Source organism: Chelmon rostratus, chromosome 24, assembly GCF_017976325.1.
Source record: "Chelmon rostratus isolate fCheRos1 chromosome 24, fCheRos1.pri, whole genome shotgun sequence".
Lineage (NCBI taxonomy): Eukaryota > Metazoa > Chordata > Actinopteri > Chaetodontiformes > Chaetodontidae > Chelmon > Chelmon rostratus.
In genome coordinates this window covers 10,107,598-10,128,336 of record NC_055681.1, presented here as the reverse complement: position 1 = coordinate 10,128,336, position 20,739 = coordinate 10,107,598, and the positions used below count along the sequence as shown (strand labels likewise).

The following is a 20,739-nucleotide window of genomic DNA, read 5'->3' as shown; positions in this document are numbered from 1 at the left end:
CAAAAAGAACCCGTGATAGGCAAAAACCATGAAGTAGAAACCTTTTTTTTTTTTTACAATTATGCAATTAAATACTCTATTATACATTGAAAAGAAAGAACAAACCATTTTACAGGCTCAAGCATTTGGTTCACAAATAAAAGTACTTTCAAAACATTTTTTTTCAAAAAAATAACTTCTGAACTGTACTGTCAAATAATAATTTTAGTCATCAATGTGAACAGAAGGCTTCAAATTGTGGAGATTAGCACCGCCCACCGCGACCCGAGTAATTGGATTAAACGGGAGAAAATTAAAAATGATTCTGAAAAAATACAAAGTACAGTCGGACAAATAGTGACTCAGGTGTATATCACTGCTCTTCAGACTGAGCCGCTGCATCCTGACTCCGCTCTGCAGTGTTTTCTTCTTTTGAAGCCCGCGGTGCAGGTGTGTTTGTTTGGGAGAAGAACTTGATAGGCAGTTGTTGTTGCTCTTTTTTTTCCGCAGCTTCCGCTGCCTTTTGGGCCCTGCCGCAGGTGCTTTTGTCGGTCCAGAGCGTTTTGTCGACATTATAGGTTTTGGAGAAACTCGAAATTTGCACGTACGTAATGTAAATTTGGCAAGCTGTTTTACGCACGTGTATGTAAGAAGAAGCGGAGTGACTTTTTAGCCAATCAGAATGCAGAACACAATGCACGATGCAAATCCGTGAAGTAGCGAAACCGTGAAAAGTAAACCGCGTTTTAGCGAGGGATCACTGTAATATGAACCTAAATATAAAGTGTTACCAAAAGAATAAATTAATCTCTGCAGGTTGGAAGCAGCCACAAAAATGTTGACCCCACACACCCGACAAGTACAATCAACACAGACACCTTTATTTATTTTCACTTCTTCCTGTCCGACGTCACGTTTGTTTCCATTTTTGTTTTTCCCGAACCGCATTCTCACCACCGGCAAGTCGGCATGAATGCTCTATCACTTGCCTTTTTTCTTACGGCTCCGGCTCATGAAGACCGCTATTCACGGTTCCAGCCTTCGATGAGCACTAAACCGGACCGGCTTAAACTGCAGAGAAAACTGTCCAAAATCTTCATTTGTTATTATTAGTTCCACATGTGCTGCAAAAATGTGTCATTAATTGCGACAGAAGGTCCTGATGAAGCAAACTGCACATCAGCAGCAACTAGTCCGACATTGTTTTCTTTAGTTTCCAGCAAAGTATTAAAAAGATAAATAAGCCAGAAATGAGTTTTCTGCTACGCTGACAAACGGTGCTGTTTATCTTGTAATCTATTATTCCCGATGGTTTCCTAAATAGTGGATTGTACATAAAGTGGGAGGAGGAGAGACGTTTAGAAAGGCCGCTGACAGTCTCTAATCTGCATGTTTACTGCTTTCATTAGACGATCATCAAAGTGTGGCATCGATTGTGTCGTAGTCGCTCAGCGAGGGGCCGTATATCCAGCCTCCGCAGGAAACTTTGGTTGTTAATCGAAAGGGAGTCGTGTGCCTAAAGAAACTGGAAGCTGTTTGTGTGTGTGTGTGTGTGGACATTGAGCCATTATAAAGCATCGCTCCTGTCAGAGTTAGCATGTCAGTAGGTTTTTTTTTTTTTTGAGGATATAAAGGTGCCGCCAAGTACGTCTGCAACCGTGCGTGTGTCTCTCTGGAAGCTCACATATGGCGTGTGACCACCATCTGTTGCCAGCACCTCTTCCCACGATGCTTCATGACAGATATGTGTGTATTCCCCCAACTGGCTCCTCAGATGAGCGGGCTCGGCGAGCGCTTCGTGGAGCGCCTTGGCCTAAAATAGCCCGTTAATGACACAGCTTGTTTAATGGAGGGGACGGGAGCAGGGCTCTGGGGGCGGACAGAGGCTCATGTGCGATTGGTGGCGAAAGTAATCAATCGACGCCGCCGCCTCCTTCCGCTCCGTCGTCCCCGCCCACGCTGCTGGGAAGCGCTGGGGGAGAGGAGGCAAGAACGTCTGTCCCGTTACATCATCACAACCCCTGGCGTTACGTGCACCCTGATCAAAATTCATGCATTCTGCCCACTCTCAACGAAAAAATAGGCCACTCGTTGGCCGATTGGCGATCGGCCGCCGGATCGAGCCAGGACCCGGATGGGATGCGGTTCGAGAGAGGCGACGAGGGACGTTGGGGCTGGAAGAGGGGAGGAGGGTGCAGGCGGTAATCGTTGGCCAGCCTGTTTAGTCATGGTCCTGGTAATCTCTGGTGACCTTGGCGGCTGCCTGGCTGGCTGGATTTCCGCAGTGCTGCATTAATATGCACGCAGTCAGGAGATGGGCTCTCAGCCGGTCTTGGAGTCTGTTTTCGTCTGTCTCTTCCTCTCCCCTCTCCCCCCTCCACACACTCGCACACACTCCCTCTCCCTCTACCCTGCATTTGTTTCTTCTTTCCTCTCCTTTTCCTCCCCCTTCTTTTCCTCTCCCTCCCTTTCATACGTTACTGGCAGCCGTCTCTCTCATCCATTTAGCTCACCTCTTCCCATACTGTCTATAAAAGAATCACAGACTTCAGAATTTATGATGGCATCTCAATTGCGCCAGTGTCAGAATTTGGCAGGCTGAAGGGTTTTTAAGGTTATTTTTATGGCATTTCTGCTTTATTAGATAACGTGCAGCTGAGCAAGATGGCAGAGACGGAGCGAGATAGAAGGACGGGAGGGATGACAAACGACAGAGGCCTTTTGTCAAATAACAAACTTTGAGGTTCATTTTTCTTCTCCTTTTGCCTTGCGGTTTGGGGTCCTTGATTTGCTCGCGTCCCATCAAACAGAGGTCAGAGGTCAGGGCTGGCCACAACACATCAGCTCCGCGTCTCGCTCAAGGACGCCGAAGCAGGAAATAAGACTGGAACTGAGAATCGTTTGATGTTTTCGCTCTCAATGCCGCAGCACTGGGAAAAAAGAGGCAGCGTTCACATGATGGGACTGCATGCTGCAACTTCCTGCCAGAGTGGAAGTTTTTTTTTTTTTTTTTTTAAAAAGACCGCCTTAAAGTACTGACGCTGCATTTCATATTCTAATTTCCTCTGCAGAGGGAAAAGGGACACGACAACTTGCCCGCCACGATTCATTTGCACTCACTGTTAACTCAAATAGATTGACAGGGGAAAAAAAGGGAGATGACGAAGGTGTGACTGACACCTGCAGTGATCACCCAGCGGCGGCTTTTGTTTGCAGTTCAAAAGCTCCTGGCGGTGTGAACATGAACGCGAGCGTGCTCACTGTCTGCAGCAGAGACGCACTTTTAATTGGAGGCGACGCTCAACGCCAGCGCGGTTTAAGAAACGACGACTCTCTCCGTCAAAAAGTTTGAGCGAGCGCTCGATTGATGCTCTGTCAAAATTTGAACGGTGACCATCTTTTTTCATTACATCCGACCTCTTTAGCCTCTTAACGGCAAGAAAAATCTAATTCAATTTCTTTAAGACACCCCCTTCATCTCAGAAGGGTAATTGGAGGTTTTTTTTTTCTTTTCTCGTAGCTCTCTTACAGCTTAAAGCCTTTTTAATGTTTTTTTCTTTTTTTTTTGTCTTGAGTCCAACCAAGGGCGCTGCCTCCTTGATTATCCTTGATTACTGGTGGAGGGACAGCCAGGGGAGGATAAATGAGACAGAAGCAGATTAAAAAAAGGGGGAAAAAAGACTCTTCATGTCAGTGATATCAAAAATATGTTGCAATCCAGGTCAGCATAACTTATTGTTGATGGCTTTACAGCAGAGCTGGACAGGTTTGATTGATATGCTGGAAATACTGGTTTTAGTGTTTAATCAATATCAGAAGCTTCTGCTTTTTATCCAGTGCTGCGATTGCACAGATGCACTGTAGTTGGAGTTGTTTTACCTTGACCCCCCCCACACCCTCCAGCATTATCTGCTGAAGGGCACAAAGAGGTCCGAGTGGCTGCATTTCCGCTGTTCCGCCTTCACTTCACCCGCCGCAGAAGGAAAGTGCAACTTTCCCCTCCCACGTTTGTTTTGTGGATGCACACAGCTTCTTTGTACAGCGAGGTCAGAGGATGTTTGTGCAACCATCTGGTGAGCAGTCTCCAGTGCCAGAACAGCCTTGTCATTGTTGGTCAGCCTGGCTGTTTCAAGGCCTGGAGTTTCTTAGAGGACAGCAGTGACTGAGTGCATCTTTTCTGAAAAAAAAAAAAAAGAAGAAAAAAGGGTGAAGTTTGAAATTGAGCCTTTTGGAAAGTAAATAACACCTTTGAAAAAAATCCCACAGCTCTGCCACAACCAGAACTTCCTATCAAATCGGTGTTAAAACAAGGCATTGAAATCAATGAAATAACCAGACGGATAAATACAGGCGGAATATAGAAGATTTAACTGGCTGTCTGCTCAGCCAATCACAAAACTTGACTCTTTTTGTCTTGATTGGCAGATAACCTCTGAATATGTCCTTGTGCGGTGAAGACTGTGGCAAAAGGACGTTTTGGAATAAAAAAAAAACTGCAGAAGGAAATAAAAACGACCACGCAATGCGAAAAGACGAAGGGGGAAATTTCATTTCCCAACATTTCCAATAATGAGTTTTGGAATTGATTTTTTGCCCCCATGGCTTCGTGGTTGCGTTTTGTGCGCACGTATTCAGCAGATTATGTCATAATGTCCCCCCGTCTGCAGTGCTCATCTGCTGTTCTTGATCAGAAAGGGAGGCCTTTCTGCAGAGCTGCCGTATTTCAGCATTCTCAACAGTTGAGTGGCGTTTAGATCATAAGATGCCGTCGCTCTTTCTCGCCACATTAAAAAATCAGATTGTAAGTCGCTCTGTGTGTTCTTGAAAGTGCTTCGGCTGTAAAAAAAAACAAAAAAAAAACCCTTCCACAATGACTCATCACCTTGATTAGTTGCTGCGTGTCGCTTGCTTGGAGGCGACTCGTAGTTCTCTGCAACGCCGCAACATTTTCCTGCAGCTACTATAACCTAAACCAGCGTATTTGGAAGGAAATCAGCTCTTTTTTTTTTTTAAACCCCTCTGCTGATGGAAGCTGGTGACGCCTTCAAAGGCCTCCCTTCTCTGCGTGCCCACACTCAGCGGCTGCAGTGGGAGCACTTACCGAATGAGAGAGCCAGTCGAAAACAGCCGAGGAACAATTGCATTAATTCAGTGTACTCAACCACCTCTGCGGATGGTTTTGTTTATATTGAATTACCCCATTGTTACCTCGCCCCAACTTCGGATTCTCGCTAACAAGCCCGTGTTTTTTACCGGAGGGCGGCAGATTAGTTTTGAGTTTTGTTTTGCCGTTGTCGAGCTAACTGAGCGAGTGAGTGGCACTAATTGACGTTCATTTATGTCTATGGGTGGGGAGGGGGCTGGAGCACAGATGATGCAGCATGCATGTGTAAACATCAACATTGATGAGTCAGTGAGTCGAATCTGTGGCGATTATTCCCTTCCCTAAAGAAGAATCACCTTTCCTTTAACCTTTGATTACTGTTCTACTTTCAGTAGCTCCCCGGTTTCCCCTCAGACGGTCATCCATCTCAAGCGGCGAACCCCGGTTTAATTAATTATGTATATGCAAATGCATGCTCATGGTGCCAGAATCTCCATTTTCATTTTCTTGGCTTTTTTCCCTTCTCTGGCTCTTCTTTACTCCCTTTTTTTCCCCCTTCTCTTCCTCCAAGGCGACTCCAGGTGGATTTAGTGTAAATTCAATTTGCATTAAGGTTATAATTTGCTGACACCGTGGATGAATACATCTTTTTTTTTTTTTTAAACTGTCATGCTCTTGAGCAGCCACAGCTGCTCTACCTCCACCCATGCCTGAACTGTGGGTGGAGGAGATGGGGGTGCAGCACGTGGCGACGGAATTCTTCCTAAGCTTCTAATTGGAGCAGAAGAGGCTGGTTTGTTTCGAATCAGGAAAATGAACTGCTTGTTATCAGCCAGTTGGCGGAGGGGAATTGGTATTTGTGCATTGAGTGGAACATATAGCTGTGTGTGTGTGTGTGTGTGTGTGTGTGTAAGCCTGCATGGTTATGTAACTAAAAAGTTGCTCTAAATGACCATTTTCACTTATTTAATTGGTTTCCTCGTTATTTCTGACCTAAATACTAGTCCTCACGATTTGCAGCGTTTTAATATTATTCATTTTGAATTTTCTTTATAAAGGGGAAATTAAAATCATGTTCTTTTTCATTTCTTTCTACTATATTGTACTTGCTTTAGGTTGGTTAGTCTGTTTTGGAGAGACTTTGGAACAGTTTACATTGACATAATTCATTATCTGAAGGCTGGCAGCTTGACTGGTACAATAAAGGCCGGTTTGCCTTTCTCGATTTACAGTATGAATAAGTTAATATGTGATTTGCAGACCTGCTTCCCTCCACAGTCTGCTCTATAATTGGAGCTGTAATGTCAGGAGAATCTCCTCCCAAAGGTACAATTGTTTTAAAAAGGCTCGTTTCAGACTGTTAGTCATCTTCAGTGTGGAGAGAAAATTGGAAATGATTGACTTGTGGCAGGGCCGGCCAGGTCTGCTAATGGCCCCGCATTCTCTGCTGATTAGTGTTCTGGAAGGAGCGGAGCCTCCTCACGCCGCGGCCCGGCAGCGTGCAAGAGAGCAGTGATGCCCCCGCCATGTTGCTTTCAAGGGCGTACGAAGCCCAGAAGTCAACGCTTCCTTCTCCAGATTCCACCCACCACCACACAGGCAGCCTGCTGGTGTAGTGATCCCTCACTGGCTTCCCACACTCCAAACTAGAGTTCATTGGAGCACCTGCACAGGGCATTAGCGGCATCCTGCATCACCAGGCACCCCAAAACAGCTGATATAAAGGCGGCTGCAGACGATTAGATACGATTAAAATTAGATTTTTATTGAAATTGCCATTTGGGAGAGAGAATTTCGCTTGTTTTCAGTTTCGTGCATTTATTTAAAGTGTCAACAGGCGTTTAATCTCCAAAGCACCGCTTCACATTTTGTTTCTTGGCCCTTTTACTGCAAACAAATATTGTGTCACTCAAAGCTTCAATAAAATATGCACTGGATTTTTTGGGCAAGATGGGAAGCTTGTGCAGAAAAACTTGCTGCTGATGACTGGATTCAACTCCAGCTATTTATTTTTTAATAGCAGCTTTCGTCCGTTTTATGATGCCCCAGGCTGACGGAAAAAACCCGACCTTGGTCCAACTTTAACAGGAATCAACAAGCAAGCAAAACGGCTCATTTTAATATCCTCTTTGTCACCTTTTGCATCCTTAAGGTGGGAATCTTGCGACTCACCCTCCTGGGCCGCGAGGCAAGCCAAATTCAATCAAAGCAAATAGACGAAGCCAAAAATGCCCCCCTCTGGTGCAGAAATGTGAAAGAAAACAGGCATAAGCATTTTCAGGAAACCTCTCAGCCAGCTGTCCTCACTTCCCCATGTCACTGTCACAGAGAATGAGTGCAGTGCATCATATTATCTAGTTTGTAATTGAATTGTAGCGGGAGGTAGGTTGGTAATCAGTGTACAGCAGGTTTTCGTTCCAGTGTTTGACAGTAATGTCCTCTAATGGGAAGCTCTGGCTCTACTCTTGTTCCAGGCCACTAGGTTTCCCCGGATCCCTGGCTGCCTGTGTGAGTGTGTGTGTGTGTGTGTGCAGGCCTTGCTGTGCAGTTTAGATATGCAGCCATGTTCGTGTGTGTTTTTACAGCGTGTGCGAATGTGCAGCTTGTGGTTGCCAGGCAGAAACGGCTCATTCTGCAGCCTCAACTCTGATTTCCTTTCAATATTCCTGTTACTACACTTGACCTTGAGGACGTGCCCAAACACAGCCACCGTCCACTCTTGCTGAATGATTGGCGATTGCGCAGTGATTTACAGCCCCGACACCCTTGCGTGGCTTTTCGGGGGGGGGGGGGGGGCCCTCGCTGTCCTCGCTGTCCTCGCTGTCCTCGCTGTCCTCGCTGATCTGCAGCTTGAATCATTCCTCCATCATAATTTTCTCCTTCTCTCTTTGAACTGCCGACTCAACCTCCCCTCACCCTCCCACTCCTCTGCACAAGGACTGAATAGCTCGGAGATAGAGGCGAGAGAGACGGAGAGGAGCACAAAGGCAAAAAAAAAAAAAAAAAAGCAAGAAAGAGACGATGCCCTGGTAGTTAACAGTGTGGGAAAAAATGAGAGACAAAAAATAAGGTCAGAGTTGACGTATGAGAGCCGACACCAGCGCCCATCAGGACGGCGCCCGCCGCTTGCTTTGTTACATATTCTCACCATCTTATCATTTCACAGACGGCTGGCGCAGAGGCTGATGTGACAAGGCTCTCTATCCATCTGGGCGCGCTCTATTTTCGCTGGCGCTCATTTCGCGGGGGCACCGGAGCACAACGCCCAAATGGTGTGTCGGTGTCTGTAGTGGACCGGCGAGGGTCTGAGTCACCGGCTTAGTGCACCCACACCGCCATGATACAGCACAGAATAACAGGCTGACACAGCTGCCAGCGGAGGCAGCGCGGATTGTGTGGCCCGCTCTGTGTGTGTGTTCTTGCTGTGTATTTTGTACCTGTGTGGGTGGGTGAGAGTTTGTTGGAAAAAAAAAAAAAAAAAAACAGAAAGAAACCCGTCTTATCCACGCTCTCGTCCTATGTGCGCAGTCATGCCTGCAATGCAGCACTCGGGTGTTTTTTCAGGAGTCAGTATTGTTTATGTTGTGTGTCTCCACGCCTCCCAAGGCTGTTTGTCTGTTTGTTAGATGAGAGGATTACTGGCGCCGTGGGGAGCAGAAGGATGATTCTCTGATTATATAGTGCTCTCTCTGGAGAAGACACCCCAGCCATAATAGGATCACTCTTACATCTGCTCCCTGTCAAATGTTCCCCCGAAATAGGCGCGAACTGGGACTAAACATATGGATCGGAGAAGATTTTCGTAGTTTGATTGCCCAGGAGAATCAAAAAGCTGTTCCCGAGACATAATCACCCCTTTAAAGTCAGACGAGGAGTCATCACAGATTCTCACGCCGATGGGACCATCAGACACTTTGTCAGATTTGGACGTGGACGAGCACTGGATGACAAATTTGATGGAAGCGCTGCTGAGCATGAAAGGCAAAACAAGCCTAATCACCTATGTAGAGTCAAACAGGCTGATTTACATACTGCTTTGAAGAGAAATGTGCTTCTGCTTCTATGCAGTTGGCTGCAGTTCTACTCACGTGCAGTTTAGGAGTTTGCTTGCTATTCTGCACCCTCATAACGCACTGAATGGGATGAAATTAGGGAAACATCTATTAAAGTAATATTTAGAGGATGTTTCATGTGTAATGTTTTCCGACTGTGTTGCCAGTTTGCAGAGCAGGGATTCAGTCGATAACCACTCAATGAAAGCTTGTACATTTCCTGTTTTAAATGCCCGTTGTCTAGACGATCCTTCCCATTAAACAGCCCTCTCGCAAAATGGGCTTTTGCGTTTCCCTTTTTAAACGAGCAGGAGATTTGGGGAGTTAGCCGGAGCGGTGACAGCCGCAAAGAGTGCTACCCTCACAAGTGTAAATGAGGACAAAGACATGCCAGAGCCAGATTTGTGTGAAGTGTTACTTGCAGAAACCTGCATCTGAAATACATAGAACCGCGTCCTCTGATGCTGTGTTGCGCCTGCGCAAAGACTACAGGCTCTCGTATTTGGAATTCAAGTTAAATTCAGTGTCTGTCTCTTATTTTTTGGTGCATTTCAGTCACAAATGTCAGCCAAACGATTTTGGTGAAATTTAGGAAATGTTAGAGGCTGCTTCCTGCAACTTTGAAATGAGTGCGCACACATTTGAGGACAAGATCAGAAGAATTTTATGGTATGACAAAATTGATTTGGAAAAAAATGCTGAAATGGATGATTTGGTGCATGGGTCTGAATCATTTCTGCCGAACAAGTCCGACCTGCCTGCACCTGCATGTGTGTTTATGTTCCCCTGCGCCTCTTTCCCTATTCTCTTTTCTGCAAGGGTCCCTCCTGGCGAAGTCAGCTCTGCGCTCCTTGTCCCCGTCAGCGTTTAACCCATGATTGGAGACAGCAGGCGTCACTCTTGCTGGTGGCCGTGTTAAATCAGGGGAGCCGTGCCTGATACAGAGGGGGGGAAGCAGACAAGATTGGGGGCAACGTTTGTTTGTTTTTTTTTCTCGCCCAATCACATATGAGCATTTGCATATAAATGACAGCCCGGTGGCTGTCAAGGAAGAGAGGCGTTGGGCATGGAGAGACAAACGGCAAATGAAGATGAAGTGCCATGAGAGGAAAGTGCAGGCGAGACGGGGAGAGATAGAGCTGTTTTATCTGCTTGTGAGGAGCGGGTAGGAGGATAGGAGGTAAATGTCACTGCAATCATGAAATAAGCCGGGCAGCTGGAGTCACCCTGCAAAAATATCAATCTTGTCATCTCCATTAAATCCTACATTTTTGTCATCGCTGAAAACAAGACGGAATTATGCTAATGCCGGGGTCTTTTTTTAGTTTGACTCTGAAGGAATAGTTGTTGTTGTCGTTGGATTTGGAAGACGCGAAAAAGTTGGTCCGACGGGGGGCAACGAGCACGGGGAGTCAGACAAACACGCCGGTTGCGCCCGAGCAGGCGGCTTCGCCAGATGAAACAAACAAACTCAGGGCTTTGCTCATCTGGCTGCTTCTGCAGTAAACACTCGCTGCACAAAAAAGCTGAATGCGCGGTCATATGTGGTGAGTCAACGCTGAATCAGGAAGATATACAGAAGTTATTTCGGGTTGTAATTTCACCGTCCATCTTTGTTTTCTCTCCCAAATGCATTTGACCAATGTGGGGTTTGTTTGGGAGCTACATGAGCTGTTGTTTGCCTTGAACTACGGAGCCACAAATCAGGTTGCAGTCAGCGAAATCATGAATCTAATTGGGAATGTCCCCTGACATGCCGGTGCGGCGCCTGGGGATTTGCCTCGAGGTCGGCAGGTATGCTGATGAACCATACTTCATTAGCCGTGGTTATTGACGTGATTATTATCGCCCTGACCTGCGCAGAGGGTGGTGCTACAGAATGCCTGATGCGCCAATGTCGCCGATATTGAATCTCAAACTGAGCTGAATTGTTACTCACTTGCGCCGCTGCCTGCCTTCACGCCGAAATGATTGCATTTTCTAGTTAAGCGTAGCATTCGGCCACAGCTCAGGTTGCGTGGTACAGTTAGTGAGCCGTATTTAGCGAATCAGTCAGCTTTTGAGGAGTTTGTAGGCACGTTTTATCACTTCGGACAGCGTCTGCTGTCTGCACCTGCCTGCTGTTTTTACGCTAAGCTAAGCTAAAACGTGGACTTACTCCAGCTCCACAGATGACGTGCAGGTTGATCTTTTCCTCCCGCTCTCAGAAGGAAATTGAAAATGTTGCTTTGGCATTCTCTGCACTGCCTCTCTATATACTGTATTTATAGACTACCGTGCACATCCAGGTGGTTTGAGAGTCTCCTTTATGTCACCATATGGCCCATAACTCCAGTTTTAGCGTTTGTAGTTCCTTATTGTTGCAGTGCCATTACGCCCACAGTGAGCAGCCCTTTATTTCCCTCCTGCAGTTCTGGAAATAGATTATTTTCTGCTCAAGCTCAAGACCTGAGTCTTTCTTACTGTTCCAGAGGTCCTATGTTGTGTGTATGCGTGCGTGAGAGCATGCTCTCACATGCAGATGGCCGCGGCTGATTGCTTTATTGGCTGATGACTCATTCTCTTTTTCAACCTGCTGGAGGTACTTCAATCACAGGTAATCTCCCCCTGCACGCCGACGGCCGAGAGGTTACCTTTCCCACACATCAGAGCTGTATTCCTCTTAATTGAGACCCACTCTGCTGCGACAGCGCTTTCACAAGGTGGAAAATGGCAGGTCAAGATTCCGAGGCGTCCTCTCCCCGGCCGCCCCCCCCCCCCCCCCCGAGCAAAAGTGGCTGTGAAGTTGATAAGTTCCTTTAGGGACCCTGGAGCCGGGCCAGCTAAGACACTACACTTCATGAGGGCAAGTAAAGGTTGATGTCGCGTCACCTCATGGATTGTGTGTGTGTGTAGGTGTGTGTACGAAGGCTTGTGTGTTTATCCAATCAGCCCCGGCCCTAATGTATGCACGCCTTTGTGATTGAATTACGCTGGAGCTTTTTATGGAGAAAAATGGTGGTGAACCATCTCCTTGAGTGCTTATGGGAGAACATACACTTTGTGGGAGTCTCGGTGGTGACCTGACTCAATCTGCATACGATTACCCCTCAGCAGACCTGTAACCCAATTTATGAGCTGATCACCTCCTCTGCAGGACGAGCGCACGCTCCTTCCCAAGAGACAGTAAAACGTAGCTGGAACACGATGACATAACATTTGCTTCGCTTTATTGTGGTGCCCTTTAAACCAGAAATGCATCCTGCTTGGTTTTTTCAATGCATCTTTACTAGCATCTCGGCCACGCCTGTGCTGCATCGTTTCTGCACACAAGATTTATTTTTTGAATATATTTCAGCATACGCTGCCCTACATATCCAACGTGAAGAAGCTGCACTTAAATAGGAGAGGGAAAAAAACTATATGCATCAGAATGCATTTTAAATTCAGAAAAACAACTTCAGTAGATAAGTGGGAAATGCCTTGAGGCTGTTAAGAGGGTAAAATTAACACAAGGAATTCAGTGAGAGGGAATGCTTTGAATAATGGTATAGGTTTCTATTTTGAAAGTATAATTAGCTGTAAGACTCAAAAGACCTCCTTTGTAAAAGTCTTCTTTGGCCTGACCTTGATATTGATGTACACTGTGGTCCATATTTGCATTTAAACCTTGGGTGATAACTTTAACAAATCCATTCTAATACTGAGAAAATGCATCTATGCAGCCAATTACCTGTTTTTTTTCCATCCTCATATAGCTCACCATCCGTGGAGCCTTTTTATAAAAGAGGCCTCAGTCTTTTACGCAGTTGGACGAACGAGACAAACATGACAAACATAAAAACAAGGCAGGCCTGACAAACGGCCTTGCCTTTGCTTAATGGCGTGGTTAAATCGGGATATGGCTCAAAGACCCCGTTTCGACGTGGTGTTAGCCTCTATTAAACCCCGCTTTCAACGCTGTGATCATTTGGCAAACCATGACAGCTGACTGTCACCGGCTCCCGCTTTTTCCAGCTGACGGACAAGTGCTGGACGCCGGACACACTCAGGAATTACCCCCTTTTTGCTTCCGGGTCACGTGCAGCGGAGCCGTGAAACGCTGCTCGCGCCCGATGGTCCCAGGCGCCGAAGAGCTGCCGGAGTTGTTATTATCACTCAGCAGATTGGCCAATTCCCTCACCAATTGTGATCCAGCAGAATGGAAATCTGGTGAGCAGGGAAATGTTAATCGAGTTCAATTAGGCTTTGTACCATGTTTGTTTCCTGCCAACAGATTATGCAGAATCCCCACCCTCTCTTACTGAAATGAACGATAACCCGCTGTCAAAAGTCTGAAACGGGCAATTTGAGAATAGGTGGAAGATAACAGATATTGGCGCTGGCAGGCTCCTCATGGCGGTATTGGAGATAAATACAGCAGGCCCTTTGAAACAGTTGGGCTGGAGTTCACCCTTAAAGGGAAATTAATTTAGGATTTTTGGCGCTTTTATTTTTTTTTTCCTTTAACTTCTCAGTTAAACTGAGGATATTTTCAAAGCTCTGCAATAATCGAACGCCTCCGGGTGGTTTAAAAAGCATCTTTTATCTGACAGTAATTTCACTGCGGAGGAGACCCACTTTCACATGTTGCATATGTTTTCAGCAGTAATCATCCATTTCACTTTTTATCACTTTTCATTTTTTCATTTGTCTTTTTTTTTATATCAGATGCATACTAATATGGATGTAATTTAATTATTTAGTCCAGAGATTGTAATATTCACATTTAAGCATATGCTGACAGATTTGCACTATTTTGCATGATATAATATACTGTACTGTGGTAGCAACAGTAGAACGGCTCCCATTCTGACATTCTTTTTCGCCACTTAGAGGGAAAATATTTAGCTGCAAACTAAAAAAAAAAAGATAAAAAATGAGTGGACAAGTGTTTGTTTGCGGTGCTCATGGGAAAGGCAATGACAGAGCTCGGCTGTCTGATGCCGGGCAGTGATGCATTCGCTGTGCTTTTCCTGGTGAAAGCACTTGTGAGGAAATTTTACTGTTTCTTTTCTGACGGGGCCACCAGAAGACGTTAAGGGTGCAAAGACTAGTTAAATGGTCCGCTGGTTCAGTTGGTCATCTGATCATTTGCTGAGGGGTGAGGGGCACGGATCCGACATGATTTAGGCTATTTTTCATGTCACATATTGTGCTCTTATGGTACATATTCCTGTACTGAGTTGCACTGAATGAAGTTACTACAAACTAACACGCAATCACTGCAGCAGCTGGTTGCACGGACTGCATGCAGATTGCGCACGGTAGGCGGCTGTGAGTTTTTGCTTCTTGACCTAGCATGCACTTCACCACACGAGCTGACTCTGCTCCCAGTCTTGTTTTTCCTGCAATAATAGGTTTTGTTTTTGGAGAGAATTTAGAGAAATTTTGTCTTCTGGAGAAAAAAAAAAACGGAAATCACCTCTCTACAGTGCAGAAAGGTTTATTTTCTTCCAGCCGCTCTGGTGTTCATCCAGAATTAATAGACGTAGAGTTACATAGCTGGGTCAGGTGAGGCCCTGTCTTCGAATGTCTTTCAATGTGTGTGTTCACCGAGGAGAAGCGAAACACTAGCCTGAGCGCGGTGCGCGCTTTGTTTCCGAACTAATCCTGTTCCGTTTGTGCCAACCTACTCGTATGACCTTTTCCACTCCGCTGCTGCTTTTATTAGCTGTGAGAGCAAAACACTTCAGAGTCTCAATTAGGACACATGATTAGAAGTGAAACCATCTTGGCTGTGTGTCTTACCTTAAGCCTTCAAGTTATTATCGTCCACAAACTAATTAGCAAGTTCTCGATAAGCGGGGGTTGACCCTTTGTTGCCATAGCAACAGTGTGACTTAATCGCAGTGAAAGGACTGTGGCGTCGGTTAGCCAGCGTGTGTATTTGCTTCATTTTGTTTGTAGATCTTTATCCTTTCTATAAATTAGGTGTTTTTTTTTTCATTGTCTTGCCCCTGGGAGGACCCGCTTAATTGAACGAATGGAAAAGAGGTTTCCAGGGTGATGTCAGGGTGTTGCATCTGAACGCAGCATTCTCAGTCTCGTTAAATGAAGACAGGGACTTATTATTGCTGATTTCGGATCAGTTTGGCGCAGGAAAGGCGCTGCAGACTTGGCACGGCTGCTGCAGGTAAAATGAGCTGTCAAATCTGCCTAACAGGGCAATTGCACGCCTCGTGGCATATTCAGTGCACTTAAAGGAGGTGTTCGCCCTCAAATACTACGAGCTCTTATAGTTTTGAATTCTTGGTAAATTGCTGGCCCAGTTTTATTTTAAAGTGCTGCATTTTATCTGTTGTTATGCCAATTTTTCTCTGACCTACTTCATCTGCTCAACTGATTTCCTGTATTTCCCAGAAAACCTTTCAACGACCTCAAGGGAACATAGATTAAAGCGATTAGTGGTTAGTTAATAAACAGAAAATTAATCACCAACTGTTATTTATGGAGAAAAAGCTCAGAACGTCGTCTGGTTCGAGGATTTTCTTCATTTTCTTTTCCACATTGCGGTAAATGGAAGAGCTTAAGTTTCTGATTTCAAAATTAGATGAAACACATGCTCTTCAGGAAAGAGCCTCAAGATCAGGTCAGCTTAAAGACATTTACCATTTCAAGAAACCCTTCAAGAGCTATCGAGGCCCTTGAGTTTGGGGCCCCAAGGGTAATTGTTTTGTCCATTTGTGCAGCCTCAAAACAAGCTATTTGTATTGTGTTTTGGGAAATTGTAATTTTGGAATGGTTTTTAGTTGCAGTTGCAAGTACTCGAAGCAACAATGGGAAGTTCGTTGGATAGCATTTGCTCAAATGTGCTATTTCCAGTCAAGGGGTGGCCGAGACGCCGCATGAGAGAGCCCCATCTTCCCCAAGTCACAAGCAGCCTCAAAGACAGACTACTGAACATGGCAACACTTCAATTATTCACAATTTAGGATGAGAGAAATACATGGAGCTTGATTGAACTTGAACGGAATGACAACAGAGCAAATCTCACCTGGAAGGTAACAAATGTACACCTAAAAAAAACTGAGCACACCCGTATTACAGGAGTGGAGCCGTCAGTCCAGCAAAGGCTCCACTTGAAGTGAAAAGTTAAAATAGAAATATAAAATGTGATCATTTACTAATCCTTTTTGACATGCAGTATTAGGACAATGTGTATAATGTCTCTCCTCATCAGTTTCATTGATTATTGTAAATGTATGTTGATCCTGAATTTGATGCAGCGACATGTTTCAAACAAGGAGCAACAAAAGACTGAGAAAGTTGTGGAACGCTCCAAAAACACCCGTTCAGAACAGGATATCACTTCATGCACCACCATCCTGGCTTTTTACTGTGCAGTGAGCTGCTGTCTTCAGGGAGCCAATCACCAGCGGGAGACAGGAGCAGGGAACCAATCGCCTCCTCGTCCTGGCACACACTGGAATGAACCACATATATCAAAATACAACCACAGTTGTGGCACCTTGTCATGTACTATTGCATTCTGGTCTATTGAGGCTTGATACTTTGAGTGCAGAAATTAGCTTCTTTTCCTCAGCGATGGATTTCTCCTCGCAATTTTTGATGAATTCAACTTGCGGGTTTTTGGTAGCCTGGTGCATTTGTCTTCATTCATCACCACTTCGAGTGTTTGAGCATGCTTTTTCCTTTTTTTCATCTTTTCTCCAGCTTCTAAAGCACCCACGAGTGCCGTTGCGCCCGCTCACAGCATGACCTTCACAGTTCCACACGATACAATGCAATAACATAAATCAGCATGGTTAAATCAATTCCCCGCCAACGCCCCTCCCCTGGCTACCCCCAGCGACCGCCGCACGCACCCACCTCGCTGATTGGCGGCCGAGACGCTTCTTTGGTAAATAAAACATTTATAGAGGCTCAATTAGCGAAGCCTGTTGAGTCCGCGGCAGCTGTGCTCGCCAGCTGTTTTTAAAGGAAGAGTGATGCGGCGAGGTGAAGCGAGGGAAAAGAGGATGTCGGGAACAGGAAGGGAAAAAGCGGATAAAGGAAGATGGAGCAGGCAGAGGGTTGTTTTGGATTCGGCATGGGCCCATGTTGGACGATAAGTGGTAGCTAAAGCCCATTTAAGCTGATATATCTGCTCCATATATCTGTTTTTTCATTTACATTAATCAAGTCATTGAGTTTTAAGAGACAATCACAGAATCTCCTCATGTTATCCTGAGCTGCGGTGCTGGGATAAAGAGTATAAAAGCGATCTGCACTGAAGAATCACAGTGAAAGTGAGGGCAGTTATGTAGATATAATCAGCATTCACCGTCGTTATGGTCAACTGTGCCCATGAAGCCATTTTGTCGTAAACCTCACTCGTTTTCGTCCCGTTCCTGTGTGAACCCCGTGATTAAAAAAACACCCAAATGTGTTGCTGGCTGTGCCTTTTTTCCGCAAATCACTCTGCGTTAAAATCTCAATCAGGGATGGAGGAGTTTTGTGTTGCCTTTGTGAGTTTTCACTGGCGTGTGAGAATTTGATAAGGATTAAGTGTCAATTTAATATTTGGTATTTCTCATGAATTTCATATACATACACCCGAAGATGGGAGGAAAAATAGTCCCAGCCATCCCTTTGCCTGCAGTGCATGAATAATGCAGTCATTATTCGATCTTTGAAACTTGTTTGACTGACAGTTGGTGGGCTTTATTGCATGTTTTAACAGGGAGACCCCAATTGCTCAGCCTTGCCGCGTGCAACGGCGATATGAGACGAGTCACTTTTTCCATTTAAGTGACTGAGAGCAGTTTGAGACCCGACGATTGTCGGGAAGCTTTAAGAAGGCAGACTTACAGCAGTTTCTAATTTTTCTCAAGAAAAATGTAGATGAGTGCCATTACCGCCATTTAAAGGTGTATTCATGGAGCTTATGCACAGTTCATTGCCAGTAGACTGTCAATTTATGCATGAGAAGGTGACAAACGGGTCAAATACAAATACAGTCGTGTTTGGAGGTGAAGGCCGGGGCGGGCAGGGGACAGTGATGGCAGCAGCTGATGTGTTGAGAGCTCAGTTCAACTTTCAACATTAATGCTTCAACATGTTTAAACATTGTGAGGATACCTGCTTGCTCTCTTTGCTGTGAATTCATACAGGAAGTCATGTGTTAAAGGTGTGTTTTATGGACCAATCAGGGCCGTGCACAGACATTTTGAGGGCTGCTCTGCCATGAAAAAAATGATTAGTTCTCTCCCTCCAGAGGGGCAGCTCAGCCGAAGACGGAAAACGGGCTGTTGCTCGGGCAACTTGATCCTGGCCTTGTGCGCGTCCTCCGTCCTAATGGCCTCATTTGGTTTGCATGTTCTTGTGAAACACAAAAAGGGGACATTTTCGAGATCGGCGCCGCACGGAGGAAAAGAGCGCCTTGATTGATTGTGATAGCCTACAAGCACTGCTGGCAGAGCACATGAACAGACAGACCGATGCCAGCGCTGAAAGTGGTCTTGTCCTGGTTGCCACACACCCTTTTCATGATTACAAATCTCCTCTCCTGGGCTCCTGCTTAATTCGCCTTTTTTTTCTGTGTGCTTTTCTTTCAGTGGAGGGCTGCATGGATTGGTCAGTGGACTACCTGAAATACAAGGTGCTTGTGGGGGAACCTGTACGGATTCAGTGTGCTTTATTCTATGGATACATACGGGCCAACTACACCCATGCACAGAGCGCCGGACTTAGCCTTATGTGGTACAAAAGTGCAGGACACGGGGACTTCGAGGAGCCCATCAGTTTTGACGGCACAAGGATGAGCAAGGAGGAGGACGCCATATGGTTCCGACCCGCGGAGCTGGACGATGTGGGGTACTATTCCTGCGTATTAAGGTAAGTTCCTGTCGTTTTTATTGACGAGCACTACCTAGAGACACACTGCATACTGCGCTCTTAGCTGCTATCAAATGCAAATTGTCGTTTTTGTTGTTTTTCCCCTTCAACTGGAGCGAGCGTCCATCAGAAACCCTTCCAGCGTTTTGAAGTTGTTTTGCCAGCAGCCTGTCAGTAAAAAGGCGGGGGTAAATAACGTTTTCTGGAGCCCTGCGGGCATGAGTAAAGCTATGTTAAAGTCCTCCCCTGTTGATTTCTAATGAAGCCTCTCATCTCCGGCCAAAAGAGCACTGGTCCTTGGTCCACAGAGCATCATCTAACAGTGTAAGGCCCCTTTGCTTCCCTTTATATGCCAAATTATTTCTTTATTCCCCTCTGGGGGACAGTAAGCCATTAGGCGCAATTGGTAAATCCATAAGTCTTCGGCCCTCAGAAGTCCGTCTTTTTGAAAACGTGAAAGAGCGAGCAGTGAGATGAGAGAGAATAGACAGTAATTCAACACGAGGAGATTGAGGAAAGGTAAAAGGCAGGTAAGATAAAAAGAATTAAAAAAACAGGGGCTCATGCTATCTCTCTTTCCCACTTGCTTGATGGTGGAGGGAGACAATTGCTTGATTTATGAGTTCTATAACGTGGGGAAATTTCTGGCTTCCTGGCTCGTATTGGCAGAGGCTTTCATCAACGTGGAGGTTGTCTGTGGCCAGTCAGAAAGAAAAGGCAGAGCCGCCGTCTCGGAGCCCATAACAATCCCTCGTTCGCAGGACGAGGGGAGCTTTGAAACAAATCTCCCTGATAGATCGGAGTGTAATCTTTTTAGAATTCAGGAAATTCCTCAGCGCCCTGCGCATTTCAGCCTGAACACAAACGATTTCGGACACTTGTTACACCGACAAAAACAGGGTGAATAATGTACTCTTGAGCGGTTGCATTCAGCATCGGTTTCCCTGTGTTTCACAAGCTCAGTTCTAAGAGGTTTCGGCCATTACTATTCATCACCATTAGCAGCCTCCCCTTTGCTGCGGCGGCCACCGTGAATGGAACCGGGCAGCACCAGTCCAACAATTCTCATGGCTCTATTCAGCGACGTTGGCAGCATTTTCTGGAGGTAGACAATCGGTCAGCTCAGAGTTATTGTGTAATCATGCAGAAAGTAGAGCCGTGAGATTTGATTTGGACAAGCGGTGTTGCTTTGTCGCCAGTCTCCATCATTCAGAACCAAATTAAGGGGCAACACTTATTTGCCCATCATGGAGAGAAATAACAATGGTTCCAAATGCAGAGTACTTTTCAATCGCACAGGATTTCTCTCTGCGGGCATTTCTTTGGCCTATTCTTGCCCATAGTTGCTTTCTGCAGGTTATTACGGTGTTTTTTTTTTTCTTTTGCATTATGAAGCAAGGACAGGCATGTTTATTTCCAACTCTAAGTATTTGCCACTCAAATGGAATATTTACAGCTCTGACCTTTATCTACAATGCCAGCGCTGACGCTACAATCAGCTCCACTGATTTCCAGTGTTAATCAAAGCATCCGACGCTGCAGGGGGTGTTCAGACCTACACAGTGTTATAGAACACGCACACACACACAGTAAGACCATGATGTGATTGCATGTCGATGGATTGTTTTTAAATATCACCATGTTTAGCATCACTGGTTGTCAATCAGTAAGGACATAATGAGGAAAACATCCAGTAATGACATCTTCAAACTGCTTGTTTTGTCCATCACAACTCAAGAAACTCAG

General features: G+C 45.6%; 1 protein-coding gene across 1 annotated transcript in view; it reads left to right on the top strand.

Annotated features, from left to right (window-relative positions):
• LOC121627413 (interleukin-1 receptor accessory protein-like 1) overlaps positions 1-20,739 on the top strand; it is a 198,480-nt gene that overhangs the window by 46,974 nt on the left and 130,767 nt on the right. The window contains exon 2 of the mRNA XM_041966310.1: positions 18,714-18,993. Within this exon, the coding sequence (XP_041822244.1) occupies positions 18,714-18,993 (280 nt within the window). The remainder of the gene's footprint in view (positions 1-18,713; positions 18,994-20,739) is intronic.